The 19,751-nt window shown below is 42.1% G+C and overlaps 1 protein-coding gene across 1 annotated transcript in view; it reads left to right on the plus strand.

Moving 5' to 3' along the window:
- Positions 1-19,751, plus strand: part of LOC124718750 — a 138,281-nt gene that overhangs the window by 108,018 nt on the left and 10,512 nt on the right. The window contains exons 15-16 of the mRNA XM_047244364.1: positions 3,814-4,018; positions 11,835-13,187. Coding sequence (XP_047100320.1) covers positions 3,814-4,018; positions 11,835-13,187 — 1,558 coding nt within the window. The remainder of the gene's footprint in view (positions 1-3,813; positions 4,019-11,834; positions 13,188-19,751) is intronic.

Below are 19,751 nucleotides of genomic sequence, written 5' to 3' on the forward strand. Positions count from 1 at the left end.
AGAAGTAAATGTAAGTGATGAATAGTTCAGGCAAGAAGAGGATAGATGTTTATGAAATGTGATGCTAGAGAAGAATGTTGGAGATTAGATGGTCAAGTTGTGTAACTGACGAGGGTGTACTGAATTGAACTGGGGAAAATTTAACTAAAAGAAGCGATCAGTTGATAAGAACACCACCTGAAGCTTGTAGGAATTGTCAGTTTGGTAATAGATGGAAGTGTGAATGTGTGAATGTGTGTGTGTGTGGGGGGGGGGGGGGGGTAAAAATTGTAGAGGGAGACATAGGGATGAACATAGAAGTACGTTCGAATGGATGTATGTTGTAGTTACTTGGAGGCGAAAAGGCGTGCATAGATGGAATTAGTGTGGAGAGCTGCATCAAACTGAAGACCGTGTTAACAACAATGTCATTTATTCAAACACCTGTCTGCTGACAGCTGATATGTCTTCTTTCCAGATGTTTATGTAGATTGCTTGCACTCATTTTCCACAATTTCATCACATATATTTATGAACCCTGAAATGTACTTAAGTTCATAGCGCAGCAGAAGCACTCCCATTTTCCCATAACCATAGTTCAAATTCTGTAGACTGTTGACTCATATTACACTATTTCCAAACAAAAAATCTAAAACACTGTATTGTCTGACTGTTTTGTTTGTCTGCATGGATTCTGAAAGTTGAACAACATTTTGTGCCAGTGATATGTAATTCCCCATGGAATATTCCAGTTTCAGGTAGTTTTGTCTGTTTGCTAGTTTAAATTTCTTGTCCCAAGCTGTTTGATATTAGTACAACACAAAATAAAGATATGAAAATAAAAATATGAATTTTGGAGTATCAGCAAAAATAGTTGTAACAGATGAGATGTAATATATGAGATTACTCTTGTATTTAACAGTGAATGACTTGTCACATTGCTAGAGTGGTGTATCAAGCTCTATGAGAATATTTTACTTAATTTGATATTTATGCAACAAACTACAGACATTTCAGAATGTAATAAATTTATTTGATTTCTTGATAGATTTTGATTAATGCTAATTCCTCTATAAGCTCTTACATCAAAAGATGACATGCAAGTCCTACACATAAATAGTGAAATTCTTGAATATATTCTAAACAGGGTTAACTCCAATTACAGCAAAGGAAAGTGCAACTTTAGCAAATTTTTCTGATACCTCTGACTGTGGAATACATGTACTTGTACTAGCACTGTTGTTCCTAAGATTGTAGGGTAGGCAACTTCGGTAGTATGGACCAAAACATGAAATAAATGTCCAGTAAACATGGGCTCTAAAATGAATATGAGCTCTGATCAAAAAATCCCGGGACTTTGTCCACAAATTTTTTCTATGCTTATCTTTTACCTATTCTGCATGGTCTCCTTTGATATACTCTCATTCACAATTGACACACTGCATCCAATGCTGTTTCCACTTCTGAAGGCAATATTGGTACACCTCTTACTGGATCGTGCAAAGCGCTGTCTGCGAATTTTCTTTTACCTCGTCTATTGTTGAAAATCTTCATCCTTTCAAGGGGATTTCAGTTTTGGAAATAAAAAAGTCCACAGGAGCAAGGTCTAGTGATTATGGAGGATGAGGCAGCACAGTTATTTCATTTTTTGTGCAATAGTCACACACCAACAGGGATGAATATTCGGGTACGTTATCATGTTGCAAGAGCCACATTTTCTTGCAGCCTTCGCAATACATCCCAGTAATGCCATCGATTAACAGTTCGTCCCCGTGGCATGAATTCAAAGTCGAGGAAAACCATCGGCGTGGCTTTGACATTTAACCTGACCTGACAAAGTCTTGCAGAACCTTCCCCGGCCCATTGGTCTCAACACCATAAATGTAGACCCACATTCCATCACCAGTGATGATTCTGTTAAGGAAGGTCTTATTCCCATGTGCGCAATCCAAAAGCTGTTCACAAATTGCGAGGCAAAGGTCTTTCTGTGTCTTGACTCGTGAGCCATGGGATGAACTTGGTGACAATACAATGATTTCCAAGATGCAGCATGAGGATTTCATGACATGATCCAACTGAAATGTTACATTCTTCTGCAATCTCTCGGTCAGCCAGTTTTCGATTTTCACGCGCAATTTCGTTGACATTTCCAGCACGACCGTCATCGGTAGACGTTGAAGGGCGTCCTGAATGAGCGTTATCTTTAACGCTCGTCCAGTCATTTTTAAGCCGTGTGTGAACCATTTGTAACACTGTGTATGGCTTAAGGACTCATCACTGTATGCTTCCTGTAACATTTAGTGTGTCTCTACAGGTTTTCTTGAGTCTCACACAAAGTTAATGCAGACACATCACTCCTCTGACTCTGCCATACAACAATGAAACTTCCAGCAGTTACACATTAAATACAGGTGTGTGCAGGGATGGCAACTGCATTTCACTCCAACACACGATTGATGTGAAATTAGAATATTCTGGAATTTTTTGAATAGACCTCATACATTAAAAGCTACGAACACTTGTTCATCTTCGCTACTACATTATGAGCTCTTAGCTCATAATGTGTGCACTTCAGAGCTTGTTTTTTTTCTTTTCTTTTTTTCTTATTTCTTTTCTTTTTCTTTTTTTTCTTATTTTGGTCCATGCTACCTCTTCAAAAAACATGGAGATAGAACAGCTTGCAATAGACGGGACATCTTTCACAGTAAGGAAGATCAGTAAATGCCCATAGCAAGCCCATGTTTACTCGACATTTTTTCTTGTTTTGGTCTGGTTCTACTGCACCTGAAAGTTGCCTGCCCTACAGCTTTGGCAACAACAGCACCAGAACATACATTCCACTGTCTGAACTATCAGAATGATTTTTGCTTATAACTTCTGAGTCAGTTACTTTTGGACCAGCACTCCTTACCTCAAGTTGATACATATACCCTTTTCCATCACTAAAAGTTCCCAACATCTTCATGGAATCACACTGAATACACAAAATGAGGTACAGGTAGCAGAACTTCAGATCAGGAGATATACAGGTTGTCCAAAAAAACACACCGACAAACTTTAGGGGCAGGTTCCTCAGAAAGATATAAGTAAAAAAGTCTTCTAAACTTGGGCTTTAGAATGCATCTTTAACAATTATTAGCACTTATTCATCTTTGACACTATGAAACAGGTCTCCTCTACTGCAAGCTCTTTAAGAGCTATGTTCATCTTAGTAGTGTGAAAAACAACTCTTCTACTGAACAAGTGCTTATAGTTCTTAAAATATGCACTTTAGAAACCATATTTACTAGATTTTCCCCCTCGTTTTGGTCCATACTACCGCCTCCCAAAATATGAAAAGCAAAGAGCTTGGAGTAGAAGAGATGTGTTTCATAGTAGCAAAGATGAACAAGTGCTAATATCTCTTAAAGTATGTGATTTAGAGTCCTTGTTTAGTAGACATTTACTCCTTTTGGTCCGCACTACCACCTCTTAAAGTTGCATACCCTACAGTCTTAGCAACAATGTTACCGGTACATGTATTCCACTGTCAGAACCAAAAGAATGATTTTTGCTTATAACTTTCGACTTGGTCATTTCTGGACCAGAGTTCCTTTCCTCAAATTAATACATGTTTCCTTTTCCATCCCTAAAAGCTTGCGTCACCACCACAGAATCATCCTGTGTACACAAAATGAGGTACAGGTAGCAGAACTTCAGGTCAGAGAGACATATCTGGAGAATAGGATCCGATCAATGCACATATTGTTTTCCTCTGAAATTATTATTTTTTTTTGCTCACACTGTCACGGAGCACAGTCTGTCAATAGTAAAGATGCTCCCATGTGCCCGCAGGTACTGACCGCGAAGCTGCTCGGGAAGCGGCCGGGCGCGAAGAAGCTGAAGCAGGTGACGATCGTCCACAGCTCGACGACGGAGACAGTGCGGCTGCCGGCGGAGGGCGGAGACGGGGCTCTGGCCACGGTGCAGCACCCCACCGTCGTCCGGCCTAAGCTGCCGCTCAAACGGCGGGTGCGCGAGGGCGCCGCCAGTGCCACAGGTAGGCAACTGCCGACATTCCGAGTCTCTGACTGGGGGGTTCTGTATAGGTGTATTTGCAAGTTGCAGAAGTTGACAGTGTAAGAGTATATTTGCAGAGATGGTCACAGTTATATTTGTAAAGGGGATAATGTATGGGTATACTGGTATTTGTAAAGGTGACAGTTTGTACAGGTATATTTGTGGAGGTGGTCAGCATACAGGTATATTTGCAGAGGTGGACAGTGTATGAGTATATCTGCAGTGGAAGACCAGTGTACAGGTATTTTGCAGAGGTGGACGGTGCACAGGTATTTTGCTGAGGTGGACAGTGTATGCGTATATTTGTGGAGGTAGGGAGTGTACAGATGTATATTGGCAGAGGTAGACAGTGCATGGGTATATACGCAGAGATAGACAGTGTGTTGAGTATATCTGCACAGGTAGACAGTGTATGGATTTATTTGCAGAGATGGACAGTGTGTTGAGTATACCTACAGAGGTAGACAGTGCAGGGTTTATTTTTCAGAGATGAACAGTGTATGGATATATTTGCAGAGGTGCCTACCAATGCTACATTAATTTGCTCTGACAAAGTGTATACCATGGGAGGATAATGGAAGCACAGTATAAGTCTTCTCAATGACCTAGGACTTGATGAGGCAATGCAATGGAAATGGCAGCAATCCTTCAATGCAAAATAAGATGCACCAGCACTCTGGAATGGTGGCCCTATTACACCAAAGCACAGTGGTGATCTACAAGGTGTGTTCGATAAGTAATGCAACACACTTTTTTATGGGACATATTCCCAATTTAGCCCCTATAGTTCCAGAAGTTCCGGTAAGTGATGCGCATTATATGTAACCTTCAAAATGGTGATTGTAATGGAGATGCATTCTGAGCAGAGAGCTGTCATTGAGTTTCCTTTGGTGGAAAACAAGAGCATCAGTGATTTTTATAGGTGCTTGCAGTATGTCTACAGACACGTCAGTGAACAAAAGCACGATGAGACATCGGGCGAGGCATCTGTCACCGTCCTAAATTTGCGCAAACCTTCCACTCTCTCCCGTGCTGTCTGGCTGGGTGCAGCTGTGACTCCTGCAATGTTGGAATGTGAGGTGATTGACAAATCACATCCAAACACCTCACTGCTCAACTCTTCATCTCTGTTGGTAGTGCTGACACACTCTTCTCACCAGATGGGGTACTCAGAGGTGTGTGCCCACTGGGTTGCCCACTGCCTAACAGAATTCCGTAAAGAGAAATGAAGGACTACCTGTGTGGAATTGCTCACGCATTAGGAGGCTGATCGTGACACTTTTTCATTGGACGTTGTGACAGTGATGAAACACAGGTACAGCGCTTTGAACCAGAAAAAAATGTCAATCTGCGGCACGGAGCCACACCGCTTCTTCTCCGAAGAAAAAGTTCAAAGCCGCACCCTCAGCTGGTAAAGTAAGGGTAGCCTTCTTCTAAGACTCTGAAGGGATTATTCTGTCGATGTCTTCCCTCGTGGTGCAGTAATCCACTCTGAAGTGACGTGTATTGGGCTACCCGCAGCAAAGTGAAGAGACAACTTCAGCAGACGAACTTCTCCTTCTCCGTGGCAATGCAGGACCTCGCACTAGTATGCATACCTGGCAGGAACTCAAAAAACTTCATCACACTGTTCTTTCTCATCCACCGTGCAGCCCAGATATCACACCTTCTGACCCCCATCTGCTTGGCCCAATGAAGGATGCACTCCATGGGAAGCAGTACGTGGATCGTAGAGAGGTTACCGATACTGCAAGACATCGGCTCTGACATTGACCAGTGGAGCAATACTGTGCGGTCATACGAGGCCTCCCAGTAAGGTGACACAGGGACATCATGTTGAATGGATATTATGTTGAAAAATAGGGTTTTGTAGCCAAAAGAGTGGAGAATAATATGGGCTATTGGAATCCTGAAGAAAACCACCCTGCTTTCAGAAAAAATGTGTTGTATTACTTAATGAATGCTCCTTGTAGTATTATCAATCACTCAAGACAAAAATATTTCTGGAAAAGATACAAAGCCAAAATAACAAATGCCTGGTGACACTGTTTGGAAGGCATTATTCTCATATCCACCAAAAAGACATAGCTGAAAATGAAATTGCCTTATGATGAGGTGGCAGAGGAAACACACACACACACACACACACACACGCACGCACGCACGCACGCACAGAAGGATTTAACTTATACAAGTTTTCAGAGACAGTCGCTCCTTCTCCTCACAGAAGAGTTGAAGGTGAAGGAAGAGGGGTACAGTTCAGAAAAGTCACCCAGAACACACGGGGTCAGGGGAGACTTACCATCCAGTAAGTCACCCCTGACCTGGGGTTCTGGGTGACTTTTCTGAACTGTACCCCTCTTCCTTCCCCTTCAACTCTTGTGCCAGGAGAGGGAGTCACTGGCTTTGAAAGCTTGTAAAAGTTAAATCCTTTTGTGTGTGCATGTTCTTCTGCCGCAGCTGAGTGAGTAGATTTTTTATGTATCCATTTACATTATATTATCAGTAATTAATTATTTTTGTCATTATACATTATGATGAATGTGACAGTGCAATATGTTGATGATCGGCAGAGGTTTTGATAGATCCTCACAGCTGCTACATACACAACGTGAAATAAAGTCTTACATGTGGTCTTTACTAACAAGCAACTACTGATGCACTACACAATGAAGTACTTCAGAAGATAGTAAACCAACTCACACTGCAAGACAGAATCATAGTTTAAGAACCCTTTACAGACAAAGAAACTAGCAAGTTTTGAGGGTCAGAGAGGAAAATGCTGGCTCCTGTTGGGCTTTGCACTGGATTTTACTGATATTATTTGTGCATGCTCAGACTATTACAGTACTACTGGATTTGGCAAATGGCATATGGTATAGTGACTCAGTACCAAAGGAACTGAAAGAGGGAATTATAGTTCTTTTACCCAAAAAGGAAAACATTGTGAGCATAGAGCAGATAAGACCTATCACACTCCTCAGGGCTGACTTCAAAATAATAATGTAATAAAATGGAACACCTACAGCTGTCCTTATGATGTTCTTTATGACATGGCTACCAGTTTTGGTGCTTCAGTGCATCATCTTTAGGCCTTAACTGATGCTGGGGGGTTAACTCAAATCATATACACAATTTACCAGCAGCCACCACCTATGAACTGGTTTTCGCAGACTACCTGTAATAGCAATGTTATGTCTCCAAACATCAACTACCCAAAGAATAATATGAGGATGGAATGTGTTTTGGGGAAGAGCTGAGGGGTGTGTGAGTACTGTGCCATATTTGTGTGAAACATAATAACTGTCGCATTTACACTCGGATTTTGATGAGAATTTAAACTGGCAAAACCACATTTTGGAACTCATAAACCAAATTCAGCCACATCTGCACTCAGAATCGGTGCAAATCTTGCAGAGAAAAGTTAGGGTCATTCCATGGTTACAGATGTAATATTTATTCAATTGGTATTAAAGTATAAACAAGAAGAAAGTAATGACAACAGTAAAAGCAGATGAACAATATACAGTGAAGGTTTACTGACAGCTTATTGTAACTCTCTGTTGGTAAGTAGTTTGTTTGTTTGCCTTGCTGTTTACATTATTGAAGTCATGGTAGTGTTGCCAGATGCATTGATATAAAATGTTAATTTGAGCTTCATTTATTGGTGAGTTGTACTTCCCGACTTTTATTTGAGTACCAGATTTTGGATTTGACTTGGGTTTTGTTTTCTGACCTCTTCCTTTATGTGATTAATTAAAAGTGTTTAGCTGTTACGTCTCATCCTCATGAGATGAAGACCTCCTTCTGTAACTGGTAGAGGCAGTTTTTTTTTTTTTAATGTGTTTCCTCTCAAAAAGAACCAGCAAAAGGATTGTTGGACAGTGTTAGCCAGTGAGTCTGGAATAGGCAAGATCTGTGCCATGTACCATAGTTTACTTGTTACTAATGTATCTAGCATCTGCACTTTCTGAAATAAGTCCAGTTCCCCATTAGAATGAATTTTCAAGACAGCTCTTATTTTGTATAATTATAATTTAGCTTCTGAGCTGGAAGCCCAATCAGCTAGAGCCCAAGTGATTTACACATTGTGCCCATTTTGCACCAGTCCGTGCTGCAAATAAGGCTGGTGCCTTGTCCAATGTTTAACAGAATTGTGTTCTTGTGTTGATCTCAACACCTGTCACAGTTGTTAAGTCTTTGAGAATACACGCTGACATCATGGCGTCTTCAGGCAATGAGTCAGTTGCATGGTTTCATATGTGTACATGATGCACAACATCCTGTTATTTTGATGTATTATACCTCATATCTGAGATGCTAAATTAGCCAATAACAGTCCAATGACAATGGCATACATCACCATTGAGAGAGGATAACTTTGCTGGAGTGAATGAGTAATAGAAACATCTTTGCTCAAGTGGTCGGTGAGTATGATCTTGAAGCTGCATGCTGTGGAACAGGGTGATTTGCTTTGCTCTTGGCCACAGTTTGGGGTTGCCGTTCATCCTGGTGGATGACTGGATGGTCGTACCGATACAACAAGCTGAGCAGTCACTGCAGCAAAGCTGTATATAACATGGCTGCTTTCATAGAGAGCCAAGCCTCTGATGGGGTAGGATAAGCCTGTGACAGACATATGACCGCTGTGGCAAAGGGTCAGGATTGGGACTGGTGTAGGGCTGGACTAGGTTGTTGTGTAGGTTGGATGGACAAATGAACACTACTTTAGGAGGGATGGCAACGATCTCTGGTAGAATGTCCCTCATTTCAGGGCATGATATAGATAATCAAAGTCCTGACAAAGGATGTGGTTCAGTTGATCTAGCCTGGGGTGGTATTGGTTGATGAAGGGGGTGCTCGTCTATAGCTGGTTCTTGTGGGTGGTGGAAGGATTGGGGGTGTGAGGGGAAATGGCGTAGAAGATGTTTGCAGACTAGGTCTGGGGGAGGGGGTTAATGCATGTCTGTAAAGGCCTTTGTGTGACCTTCAGCATGCAGGGCAAGAGAGTTCTCATCACTGCAGATATGCCATCCCCAGGTGGCCAGGCTGTACAGGGAGGATTTTTTGGGATGGAAATGGTAATAGCTGTTGAAATGCAGGTACTGTTGGTGGGATTAATGGTGGAAGATGTGAGGGTGGAGCCATCAGAGAGGAGGAAGTCAGTGACTTTGAAGATGGTACTAGGAGGCTTGAGTAATGCAGATGGGAGGGATGTTGAGATTGTCAAGTAATGAGGATAGAGAACCTTGGTCCTGATCGGAAAATCTGTTGTAGAAGATTCACATAGGAGGGTGCCGTGTGGGTGCCTGTGGCTGTGCCACAGATTTGTTCGTATAGCTTTCCTTCAAAGCAGGAATAGAAACTATTTTCCAATTTGCTTTCAAATTTTACTTTGCTAAAGACATCTTTTGATGTGGATTAATGAATGTCATTTGTTCTTCCGGTACTGTAATTATGTTAATCACTGTTCCCTTTGAACTGCAGTGCAACTTTTCATTAAAAATAAATTGGTATTTTAACTGTTCAATAGTGGTGACTCTAATGGCAAAGCTGAACTATTTTACACGAAAAGCATTGTTTCGATACAAACTGACGGCTACTAAACATTTTTTAAGCTATGATTTTGTCATTTGACAAAATTGCATTAATTTACTTTCCAAGGCAGTCTGATTATTACTGTTCGTGTTGTTAAACAGTGATTAGTGAAACTAAAACATGATAATAAATTTATGTTTAACCAGCCTGGATAGCCACACACATTAGCAACTAACTCGACAGGATTTGGGGGAGTGTGCCAGCCCCGGATTGAATCTACCTAATGCATTATCAAGGGCTAGTGTTCCAGCCAGCTCAAATGTGGTTTTCAGGCAGTTTCTACATTCAAGAAAGGGAGTACTGGGCTGGAACCCATGTCCTATGTCAGTTGCACATTTTCAAATACTTCAAAAATGTTGTCACCATTTCATCACAAAGAATAACACTAGTCAAAAAGAGATGGAATACACAAATCGATGCAATGGAAGGGGGGCAGGGGTGGAGTTGTTGACTTTGCCAAACTGGGATAAATGTGTGTGTGTGTGTTTTAATTAATTTTCCCACTATTTTATTTATGGAAGAAGTACGTTATGTATCAAACTGAATCAACAGAGATTGGTGGTGGTGTGTAGTATGTATGGTGTATGTTAAAAGCAGGTATACAGGTTGATGAGCATCTCACTAAATCCAAGCACTGTTCAACAGACAGGTGTGCTCGATTAATAAACAACCTCTGCAGGCTAATAAAGACCAATTTCTATCCTGATATATGACAGTATAAAATTAAATCACAGATATGAGATAAGAACTTGGCAAGTGCAGCTTCGTTGTTCGGCAGTGTGACTTAAGTTACTTTTATAAAGTTGACCCTGTTATGCAACTGTGACTCCTTGTAAATGTTATACTGAACCAATAAAATGTTAATAATCCACACTAATATTAATCACAAAATATTTATTGATTATTACTTAAAAAAAAAACCATGAGTAGGAGCAGTAGTCTGATCAAGGTACGGAAAATGGAAAATGCAGATAAAATTCCAGTTTATTAAAATAATTACAACAACAGATAATAATCAGCATTCTATACTTAATATGTTACACTTGGCCAAATTCCTGAATTGACAGTATTAAGAAAATACAGAAATATTTCCTATCTGGTGAATGAAAATAGTAATTTACTGACTCCTGATCACATGTTAAATACTGGATGCGAATGTAAACAATGCTGAATATTGAGCTCAGTCTAACCATCAATCTGCTACACGGCAGACCTAATTAGTCACACTGCTACTAGATACACGCCAAGACATAAGAAAAGGAAAATAGTAATGCCTCACTGCAGATTGCTGAGCAGTATGCATAAAGGCGAGCAATACGTGCTCGTCAAAAGCAAATCAAAAAACATAGCTCGCTCTCTCAAAACTAATATTGCAGCCACTCTCAAGACCAAGTTAAATATCATGCACTCCTTCTCCTTAAGTGATTGGCAACGGGATCATCAGACCACAGCTTGTCTTATACAAACAATTGGCAACCACCTCTCCCAGCTCAGCACTGCCTGCACCTACCAATTCACAGTAACATGGAATTCACATGAAAAACTGCTCAGCACTGACTAACTCATTCCAACATCCACTGCACAGCACTGCAAGCCTGCTGAGGACTGCACACATCTGACAACAAATGGCTGACTACCTTAATACAGCTACTTCCATACAACTGACTCTTTTTTTCCCTTCTTCATGTACAATGGACACATGTGGCACACTCCAACCCCTACATGTTCATTGGCTGAGATGTTCACTCTAAAGATTGCCAGTAAAACCTAAATACTTCCCATGTAGTAGAGCATGTGGCCAGAAAATATGCTGAAGAACTCTCCTGTAATCGATATGCAAAACAGACTCTTCCCATGTGCCCTAGTAGAGAAATGTGAGCGTGGTAACTGGTAGTGACTACCCTCTTCCAGGTTCAGATTAAGGCTCTACCGTCCCCAAAAGTTTAAGGAAAGGGCAGCAGTGTACTGAGAGATTGGAGCGTAGATTCAGGTCATGACATGTCTATGCATAGCTCAATCAGCAACAGAATTGCTGAAGCACACAAGAGCCAGCTTTCTATTCCCGTTCCACCACGTATTTGTCACTGTTTTACGGGATTAAACTCCTGAACTTTTTATTTGTGCGGCATTAAGTGTACATTCTATGCTTTTTTGTATTTATTTATAAGATCACCAACACAATAATCTCTTTTGTGCAGGGGCAGTAACAAGAATACATAGGAAAAAAACGACACACCACGCACTCAAGAGCAAGCGACGGAGGAAGAAAGTAGCCGCTTCAGATGAGCAGAAAGTAGACAAGAAACTGGGAGCTGTAGAAAAAAGGGCAGACAAAAACTTGGGAGCAGAGGGGAAGAGACCACCCATCCCAAAGAGGAAGACTGCGCCAGGGCAGGAGAAAAAGAATGTAACGGCGAAGAAACCCACGGCAGCTGACGACGGCGGGTACGCTCCGCTCGAAAATGTAGCGAAGGTGGAGGAGGTGACGGCGGCAGAAATCCCCCCCGTACAGAAGACGACAGACTGCCAACGACGACAGTGTGCAGCAGTAGCGACAGAAAAATGTCCAGGAACCGTTACGGACAATTCGCAGGTAGGAGGAGGTGTTTCCGGCTCCGTTCCACCGGTGGCGGGAGTGACCGACAGCAGGTCGCATCCAGTAGCCACCGAGAAGCCTTCACCGGAGAAGCGCCCGAAGCTAGAGAAACAGATGTCCGAAGTGACTGACAGGTCTGCAGTGCTGAGCAGGGATAAGAGGCGCTCCCTGCAATATGTTCCTAGGAGTAAGAAGAGCCAGACATGTCACCAGCTGTCGGCAGAGGCCACCTCGGCTGCAGAATGTCAGGAGGGCAAAGATTCCAAACGACAGTCTCTGGAGCACCCGCCACCGACGGCCGCAACTCGACCGCCAGCGGGAGACGACCTACTGCCGCAGGTGGGTGTGCCTGGAAAACTGCAGGCGGCAGAAAAGCAAAGTGCGAGGGATCCCGAGAGGCAGGCTCCGGACAGAACGAGTTCAGCGGCGGCGGTGGGCGTCCCGTCCGGTCCGAGTGCCGGCGGAAAGAGACACACGCTGGGCCGACCACTCAGCGTCGACAGCGACAGGAAGGAACTGCGGGCGTCGGCAGTGTCCGCACCCCAGAAGACGCCGGAGCTCGCGACGTTCACCAGGCGGAATACACTCGGTAACATCCCGACAGCCGCGGCCGAGAAATCGTCGCTGCCTGTCGTGGAGAAGAGGCCGGCTGTGGAGAACCCTCCAGTGGTGGCCATCATCCCGGACAGGCAGAGAGCCGCAGGAGACAGAAAGCGACCCCCATCACCCTCTGACAGACGGAGAGGCCTGGACACTAAGAGGGGCAGTGCGGAGAGGAAGGGCGCCCACAGGACGCGGCACAAGGCAGAGGTCATCGACTACAGTGCCGACGCTACCCCGCCGACTGCCGCTCCTGCAGCCGCCACCGTACCGGAGAGTGATCCGGTGAGCAAAGTCCAGAACTGGCTGATGTCGACAGAGCAGCCGGTACCGCGGTCACGCTCCACACCTGCCGGTAAGTGAGCACAATTTCTGTTTGCTGTCACATTACAGTTGTGAAATACAACTCTAAAGCAGGGGCTGATACCTGTAATCACAAATGAAACTGATAAAAATTTTGTATGAGGTCCACAAACATACTCTCTCTCCTCGAGCTTTGTATACAGTCAGCTTTATTTTCCAACCGGTTATAATGTGGGTCGAACATTTTTAAACCCTCTACGTTCCTATGTGCCATTTGGGTTATCAACCATCACAGAATTAATATTTTCAGCACTTCATTATCTGGTTGGACTCCATGTGGAATCTTCAAATCATTGAGGAGTTAGCCATTCCATGACGTGTAGGAAGAGATGATAACTGTGTTGATGTCAGAAAAATACACCTCCTTTGTCTGTCCAAAAATGCATATACAGGCATCTTTTTTTGTACTTTGTGCTGAGATAAGTAAGGCAGTCACCAGACTGAATCTCAGTTCAAAAACAGCAGTAACCTGAGCCTACTGGAGGTGTTGTACCATTGCCTTCATCTGACATTTGAACTGATTGAACCAGCCAGTTACAGGGGACCTCCTGTTTAGTGTGGACTCTGAACTACAATGCAGCTTGTTACTTTTCACACTGATAAACACTGCCAGAGTTGAAAGAAGTGATAACTGATGGATAATAATTCTATACCCGGCCAGGGATCAAACCCCAGACTATTTCTTTTATAAGCTGGTACTTAACCACCAAACTACACTTTCGTACCACCTTCAACATAATTTCCAGTTATTCAGTTTCTCAATAAGAATTTTGTACTGTTTTCTCTGGAACAACTACAGAAATTTAAAAGCAGTTTGACTAATAGTGAAATAACAATTTTTCATTCGAACTTCCCACAGAGACTTCCGTCTTAACTCTGTACAAATGTACACAACGAAATTAAAAGTGGTAGGCGCAGTCTTCCGTATGTCTACTACATTGCTGCTTTAGTTGTTCTTCACCTATTCCTGTTTACCTGTGGAATATCATACACTGAGGTGATAAAAATCACGGGATATCTCTTAATAACGTGCCAGACCTCCTTTTGCCAGCGTAGTGCAGCAACTCGACACGCCACAGACTCAGTGAGCTGTTGGAAGTCCCCTGCAGAAATATTGAGCCATGTTTACTCTGTAGCATAACTGAAAAGTGTTGCCAGTGCAGGATATTGTGCACGAACTGACATCTCGACGATGTCCCATAAATATTTGGTGGGATTCATGTCGAGTGTTCAGGGTGGCCAATGTTCTTCAAATAAATTGTGAACAGTTGTGTCCTAAAGACATGACACATCGTTTTTTGGGAACATGAAGTCCATTAATAGCTACAAATTGTTTCCAAGTAGCCAAACATAACAATTCCCAGTCAATGATCAGTTCACTTGGACTGAATCCATTCCATGTAAACACAGCCCACACCACACCAGCTTGCACAGTGTCTTGTTGACAACTTGGGTCCAATGCTTCGTGGGGTCTGCTTCATATTCAAACCCGACCATCAGCTGTTACCAACTGAAATAGGGACTCGTCTGATCAGACCACAGCTTTTCAGTCATCTAGGGTCCAATCGATACAGCTGCAAATCCAGGAGAGGTGCTAGATGATGTCACGGTGCTAGAAAAGGCACTCGCGTCGGCTGTCTGCTGCCATTGCCCACTAGCACTAAATTTCGCTGTACTGTCTTAACAGATACATACATCACACATCCCACATTGATTTCTGCGGTTATTTCACGCACTGTTGCTAGTATGTTTGCAATGACAACTCTGTGCAAATGTCACCACTCTCAGTTGTTAAGTGAACGCAGTCGGCCACTGCGTATTCTGTGGTGAGAGGTAATGCCTGAAATTTGGTATTCTCGGCACACTCTTGACACTGTGGACCTCGGAATATTGAATTACCTAACGACTTCCGAAATGGAATGCCCCACGCATCAGATTCCAGCTACCATTCCATGCTCAATTTCAGTTATTTCCGTCATGTGGCCATCATCGTCTCTGAAACCTTTTCACATGAATCACCTGATAGCAAATGGCAGCTCCGCCAATGCACGGCCCTTTTATACCTCGTGTATGTGATTGTACCACCATTGCCATCCCACGACTTTTTTCTCCTCGGAAGGTTCAACACACATCGGAGGCACCTCTCTAGCTCACAGAGAATTTTCTGGGTTTCAAATTTTTGGCACAGCAATGGGCAATATTGTAATAGTGTCTACATCTACACATCTTCAAGCCTAACACTGTAAAGTGATTGTCATAGGGTACCTCATGTTACGGTTTCTTCCCATTCCCATCACCAATGGAGCTTGGGAAAATAGCTTAAATGCCCCCGAGTGTACTGCAGTTAGACAATCTTACCTTCACATTCCCTACAGGAGTGATACATAGGAGGCCTGAGAATATCTATAGACAGGTTAATACTTTTTTTTTTTCCTTCCATGTAATTTTTTTGGTCGGATTGTTCGTTTCTACATCTGCAGCTATATTCCACAAGCCACCTTCTTGGTGTGTGGTGGAAGATACCACTGTCACTTCCTCCCTTTCCTATTCCAGTCACAAACAGTTCACAGGAAGAAAGATAGCTGCTAAACCTCCATTTGGGCTTGAATCTCTCTAATTTTATCTCGAATGTCCTTTTAGGAGAGATATGTAGGAGGAAGGCATTAGGCATTACATTGGTCGACTCTTCTAGGAGTGCATACTCTTGGAACTTTTAACAGTAAACCACCTGTGAAGCAGAACACTTCTCTTGCCACTGGACTCGGTTGCTCTTCACCGTGACACTTATGTACTTACTAAATGAACCTGTGACAAAATGCACTACTACTGTTTGGTCTGCAGTTTCCTCCATTGATACTATCTGGTGCGGATCCCACACTGACAAGCAATATTCGAGTACTGGTCAAATGAGGGTTTTGTAAGCTACCTCCTCTGTTGACGCACTATGCTCTCTGAAGCCGTATCCACACTGGATGTGCCGTACAGTGCTGCAATGTGCTCAAATACGTGACACAGAGCAGTGCAGAACGTTGCATGTTTGGGGGAATTGCGCATAATGGAGCAGTGTGTCAGTAGGAGCGCAGCAGTGTTCCAGTATGCACGCATGTGCGTAAAAAAAATGGAAAATGAGAAAAGCCATGCTAACAGGGCTTGCAGGAACAAACCATTTCCATTGATGTACTGACACTGTGAGGAACTTGCCCACTGTTACACAGAGTGGTGTGGTTTGACATTCAGGATGGATCTCAGATTGGCATCTACCTCAGCTGTGATTAGTTCTGCAGGGTCGTTACACTTCATCTATATTCTAGGTGGGATGCAGATGCTGTTTGGAAGCCATGTTTGTGGTAGAACGACTGCCTTACCTACAGCTGATCTTTCCATTTTGTATCACCACAAATTGTTACATGCAGGTATTTGTTGGAGTTGACTGATTCTATTGTTAATCATTGGTACTGTAGTCATAGGATACTACACATGATAGTTTTGTGAAATGCACAATTTTACGTTTCAGTACATTTAAAGCGAGTTTGCAATCTATGCACTACTTTGAAGTCTTCTCGGACCTGATACAAACTTCCACAGATTTTTTTTATGAAAGTACTTCATTATTGATAAATACATCATCTGCAGAAGTCTGAGGTTGCTACCAATATTATTTGTTGTGTTATTAACATATAACATGAACAACGAGGCTCCCAACACACTTCTCTGGAGCACACCCGACCCACTTACATCTACACGACTACTGTGCAATTCACTTAGTGACTGCCAGAGGTTCATCAAACCACTCTCTCTACTCTCAAATAACGCACGTGGAAAAAACAAACACTTCAGTACTTCTGTGTGAGCTCTGATATCTCTTATTTTATTACGATGATCATTTCGCCCCATGAAAGTGGGTGCCAACAAAATATTTTTGCATTTGGTAGAGAAAGTTATATCTTGAAATTCCTTGAGAAGATCTCACCGCTGTAGTGTTTAATAAAAAAAGAAAAATAAGAGAGAAGAAAAGAAAAAGGTTGAAAATCTGGGAAGAAATCGTAAGTGAAAATGGGTTTTTTAAAATCGTTAATGAACATGAAAAAGGGAAAGAATGAAAAGCAAATCGGACTTCGTGTTACAGAAAAGCTATCGGACTTCGTGATTCGGAAAAGCTATTGTTGGGTTGGTCCTTGTGGCGTTTTTGAGCAAAAGTTAAACCAATTTCCACTACAAAAATTATTGAAAAAGAACAGAGAATAACAAAATGTAACTGACAAGGGGAAATGGCGCAGATAAGATTTCATCCTTTACCAGGTTAACATGTCTTCTTTCGTGCGGCGTCCAGGTCTTCAAAAATCTCCTTCAATTCTGCGTGAAAAGTCTGCTCCGAAATCTTGCAATAAGTTTCATTGTCCAGGAATTTGTAATGTATCCAAAACCGTCTTGATATTAAATGCAATTTATTTTAGTTGCTTCTCTCCATCCTCCGAATTTCATAACAACTTCCACAATGTCTACACATTAAAATCAGATCAAGACTAGCTAATAAGTTTTTCACGTCTGCATTAAGCTTCCGCTCTCGAGAGACAATTAAGAAACGAATAGAAAACAAAAAAAGAGTTACAATTTTTGTAGTTTCTCTGCCGTCGAGCGCTCATACCGCTGCGACGGGATATTTTTTATCTGAGGGAACGAGTGTAGCGCGGCGAAATTCAAAGTCCCGCTACACCGCATAAAAAAATTCCTTTGTTTTAATGACTGACACTCCAACTCGCATGACATATATGTGACACTCTCTTCCCTGTTTCACGAAAGTCAAAATGATCTGTTCTCCTTTGTACTTTTCTGATGTCCTCCATCAGTACAATCTGGTGAGGATCCCACACCGTGCAGCAGTACCCTGGAAGAGGATGGACAAGCATAGTGTAAGCTGGCTCTTTACTGGATTTGTTGAATCTTCTAAGTACTCTTTCAATAAAGTGCAGTCTTTGGTTTGCCTTCCCCACAACATTACCTGTGTGACTGTTCCAGTTTAAATTGTTCATAATTGTTATCTGTAGATATTTAGTTGAATTGACAGCCTCTAGATTTGTGTGAATTATTGTGTACCTGAAATTTATCTGATTCCTTTTAGTACTCACGTGGGTGATGTCACACTTGCCATTATTTAGTAAATTTCTTGTATTTCTTGCCTGAAACATTTTGCAATTTGTTTCGATATTGTGATGAATTTACTAGATGGCTAATGATAGTATCATCTGCAAACAATTTAAGAGGGCTGCTCAGATTTTCTCCTGAATCATTTTTATAGATTATTTAATTGGATAGTTGCCACTGGTTCCGAAAGCTTGCCAATCCCAACAGTCTTTAATGTGTGTGTGTGTGTGTGTGTGTGTTCTGTCGCTGATTGGTGAATAAATTTTTTATCTATCCAATTAAATAATACACAATATGATTAGAAGCTGCCTGTGAGGAATAGTACCAACAGCCTTCCGGAAATCCAGAAGTGTGGAACCAATTTTGTTTGATACATCACACAATAATACTTTTGTTAATAAATACTGGGATGGTATGATGTCAAATGCTTTCCACGTGTCAAGAAATATTGCCTCTTCCTAATTTCTTGAATCCATAGCTTTCAGATGTCATGTGAGAAGAGCACAAGTGGGATTTTGCGCGATCTATGTTTTCAGAATATGAGCTGGATTTCTGTATGAGATACCTCCTCATGTTGGAGCCCAGACCGTCTGGCCTTGTGCTGGGAACAGAGGCTTTCTTTCCCCCCCACCCATTTCAAAACAAAACACACATTTTATATTATGTTTAAAATAGGAGATAACTTGGCTGAAAATTCTGTATATTATATGACAGGAATCCATAGGGTCCTGTAGCCTGGTTTAATTTTACACTCTGTGTAACAGTGGACAAGTTCCTCACAGTGTAATTAATTTCAGCAATTTCAACTGTTTCTCAATTTCGCTTACACTAAGGCCTGTATCGTTCACCTTTGCAGTTTCATGAGAGTTAAACTGGGACAGTTTTTCTGAATCTTACTTAGTGAATGCAACAATACAAGAGAAGGAAAGTTGGATCTCACCATATAGCGGAGATGCTGAGTCATGATAGGCACAATACAGATTCACACAATCATAGCTTTTGGCCATTAAGGCCTTTGTCAGCAGGAGACACACACACACACACATACACACACAAGTGCAACATGCACAAACCTCTGCAACTACACTGCACAACAGACCTCCGCCTTCTTATACACCTATTATGCAGTAATCATTTTTTAGAAGTTTGTTTACAGTGACTGTATATTATTATGAACTGTTCTACGGGGTAGATATAATTGCAGTGCATGGTGAACTATACTTTTAAACTTGAGCCAGAGTTCTTCTACACACTCCTGCCCTGTGCTGAAAGTTCGAAGTTCCTTGTTGAGATATAACGCTACTGAGTTTTTATCTAGTTTACTGAACATATATATTTGTCTGCCTGTTTTAGTTGTCCTTTTTACTTTGGTAATTACTGTTGCCACAACCGCATCATCCTCAAAAGAGATCAG

The sequence above is a fragment of the Schistocerca piceifrons genome, chromosome 10 (assembly GCF_021461385.2).
Source record: "Schistocerca piceifrons isolate TAMUIC-IGC-003096 chromosome 10, iqSchPice1.1, whole genome shotgun sequence".
NCBI classification, from domain to species: domain Eukaryota; kingdom Metazoa; phylum Arthropoda; class Insecta; order Orthoptera; family Acrididae; genus Schistocerca; species Schistocerca piceifrons.